The sequence below is a fragment of the Solanum verrucosum genome, unplaced genomic scaffold (assembly GCF_900185275.1).
Source record: "Solanum verrucosum unplaced genomic scaffold, falcon-dt-bn FXZP01000079.1, whole genome shotgun sequence".
NCBI classification, from domain to species: domain Eukaryota; kingdom Viridiplantae; phylum Streptophyta; class Magnoliopsida; order Solanales; family Solanaceae; genus Solanum; species Solanum verrucosum.
This window is the reverse complement of record NW_026020368.1, coordinates 2113370-2116481: the sequence shown is the minus strand read 5'-3', so window position 1 is coordinate 2116481 and position 3112 is coordinate 2113370. Positions and strand designations below refer to the sequence as shown.

Genomic DNA, 3112 nt, shown 5'->3' with positions numbered 1-3112 from the left:
ATTCTTTTGCACTGTAAGCGAAGTAGATCTTCAGCCTTCTCGCCATCGTCGTCGTCTTCAGAGCTTCGTGTATGTTTGTTAATCTCTTTGATTTCCAAGTTTATATGTATAAAAAAAGATTAATGACATTGTGTGATATCTTTTTTGATTCGATATAATGTAACTGTGAGATGTGAGCCAATATCTTCCCAGATTTTTGGTATTTTTGGTATTAGGACTCAATTACGTCTCGTAATAATAGTTCTCTTAGATAAGTGTGTGGGATTGTGCGTTCGGTTTCTTGTTAGGCTAGGCAGCAAATTTATGCTCATTTTGTAGTGCCAAATGCCAATGCATCTTGTTGTAGTGAAGACAGGTAGGTTTGGATTTTATTAAACGGTGTGAGTATTAGAAATGCCAGTTTTGAGTTGTGAATTAGAATTTGGTTATTTGGGATGATAGATCTCATAGTTTTTTATGTTTGGTTTGAGCTGAGGAACTGATAATTGGAGCAGTATTGTGACCTTTTTGTTTCATTTACCTGAGATGTCTTCTGCAGAGCCAATGTTTTCGTCAAAGTTGTTCATACTTTAGGACAAGGCGAATTTGACTATCTTTCTTTACTATCTGTGTTCAACAATTAGTATATATCCAAAAATATTGATATTTAATATATATATACACTCTCGAAGAAGGTTGTTCATCTAACCACCTTGTTAAAGTGTAGTTCCGCCTGTGGTCTTCTTGTTTAGCTTCTAGAATCGGCAGATAATGGGTCTCTTTTCATATCACTTTATGCTGCTTCCCCAGTGATCTTCTTACTTTTATGTATTTGAGCCTGATTATTGTATTGGTTTGATATAGCAGCATTATTGTAGAAGATGGTACGAGTAAGTGTGTTGAATGATGCTCTTAAGAGCATGTACAATGCTGAGAAGAGGGGAAAGCGCCAGGTCATGATTAGGCCTTCTTCAAAAGTCATCATCAAGTTTCTCATTGTCATGCAAAAACATGGTACTTTAGATTTTGTTGATTATTTTCTATGCAGATTATTTGTCAACCTTTTTGTGTTCTTACATTTGCCATCTTTGTGTAGGGTACATTGGAGAATTTGAGTATGTTGATGATCATAGATCAGGGAAAATTGTTGTTGAACTGAATGGTAGGCTGAACAAATGTGGTGTCATTAGTCCTCGCTTTGATGTTGGAGTTAAGGAGATTGAAGGGTGGACCGCAAGATTGTTGCCTTCCAGACAGGTATAATAACATCTACCTAGCTGTGCTGCTCATAAGATTAGTTTGGGGCTGCATTCTTTTGATTCATACATATTATGTTAAAAAAGGAAGGTGTATATATGCTTTTAGTCCTAAGAATGTATGGGAGGATTTAGGTTATTGTCGCTGTGACAGCTTTAGTTGGCTCAAGCCCATCTTATTTCCTGTAAGATGCTAATTTTTTCAATTGATATGCAGTAAACTTCTATTGCCAGCAGTGAACTGTTTGTCCATAGAGTAAATTTGAAATTCCAATGCCTTGAGCAGCATAATGACTATTAGTTTTCTTGGATTGGGCCGTAGGATTAACTATTATATATATATATATATATATGGAAAATAGAAAATAGAAATGGTAGATTTTGGTGTCCCCACCTAGGAGCAGGAGGGATTGGTATCCTTTCTTTTCTTGCACAAACTTCTCTAGTCCTGAAAATATTTTGTTTGATCTTGCAGTTTGGATACATTGTACTGACCACCTCCGCCGGTATTATGGACCATGAGGAGGCTAGAAGGAAGAATGTTGGTGGAAAGGTTCTTGGTTTCTTTTATTAACTTCTTGTGTTGACAAAGATGAATGAACACCCAATTTTGGTCTTACTTCGGCCTTCATTACAATTGAAATGGTTCTTAGTTTGTTTTCCTTCAATTGTTAGTTGGGATATTATCTACATTTCTTGGACAAAGATTATCAGTATTGTAAACTTACATCCGGAGAACATAAGTTGATGTTTGTCTATCAGTTATCCTTCTTTGATGAGCTTTTGTGTCTTTTAAGTTATTGTGTTAGTTGGAGCTTGAGGTACTTGACTGCATGTAAGTCCCCCATTTATTTTTATCTGGATACAGCAGTTAAATAGATGTTTATGAAAGTTTGAACTGGATATAAACATCCTGAGTTTGGCGTTGTGATCACTTGATCTATCAGTTATAAACTCCTTTTTTTCAAGTCAGCCTCTGGGAGTTATTTGTGTCATTGGCCTCTGATGATATCACAGTGACATTCATAGTGCATCAACTGTTGGTGCATAAATTCTAGAATTGCTATTTGCCAGTGATAAGTAATTCTCAAACTATCTAAAAGGATATATATATCTTGTACCTTTTTGTCAATTGCAATGCAAAATATGTTTAATTGGCCTCATGGAATATTTTTACTGTTGTTTTCTTGCCAAATGCTTCACCAACTTCCTTGTGGTATCTGAGTGTCCTAATCTCTATTGCTTGTTCCACTGCTTTCTATCATTTGACCCTGCTCAGTATTGAAATATCTTGGACTAGGAAATAGTGTGTTGGGGATGTGGTGATGAAGGAACTAGTGGATGGATCTATTGATTTACTTGTTATTCTTGTTACTGTAGCATAGGTGTGAACTTTGATATCCTTTTATTTTGCTTTTTGTTTGGTATTTTATCGATTAGTGACTTGAAGAATCATTGGATGAACTAGACGTAAAATTTCTTGGAATATATTGATCTACTATTGGTTAGATTGGCTATGTTGTATGGAGCGGAATGTTGGTTGGTCAATAATTTCAACATTCAAAAGTTGAAAGTTGTGGAAATAAGGAAGCTGAGGTGGATGTGTGGGAAAAATAGAAGATATATAAAATCAGAAATGAGAACACCTGGGCCAGGTAGTAGTGGCCTTGATAGGTGCGGGAAGGAAGACTTTGATGCATTGGGCATGTAAAGAAGAGATGTGTGGATTCACCAATACGAAGGTGTGATGGCTAAACATGATATGATATAACTACAAGTTATTGAGGACACGACCTTAGATAGAAGATTATGGATGACATAAGTTAGGATAGAGATAGCTGAGGATTATCTCGCTTAGCTTTTCATACGAGTAGTTG

The 3112-nt window shown here is 36.0% G+C and overlaps 1 protein-coding gene across 1 annotated transcript; it reads left to right on the top strand.

Annotated features, from left to right (window-relative positions):
• On the top strand, positions 1-2025 carry LOC125838108 (40S ribosomal protein S15a-1). The gene is made up of 4 exons (XM_049517163.1): positions 1-69; positions 847-993; positions 1076-1236; positions 1711-2025. The coding sequence occupies exons 2-4, from the start codon at positions 861-863 to the stop codon at positions 1807-1809; spliced, it is 393 nt and encodes a 130-aa protein (XP_049373120.1). The 5' UTR covers positions 1-69; positions 847-860; the 3' UTR covers positions 1810-2025.
• Positions 2026-3112: the final 1087 nt, after the last annotated feature.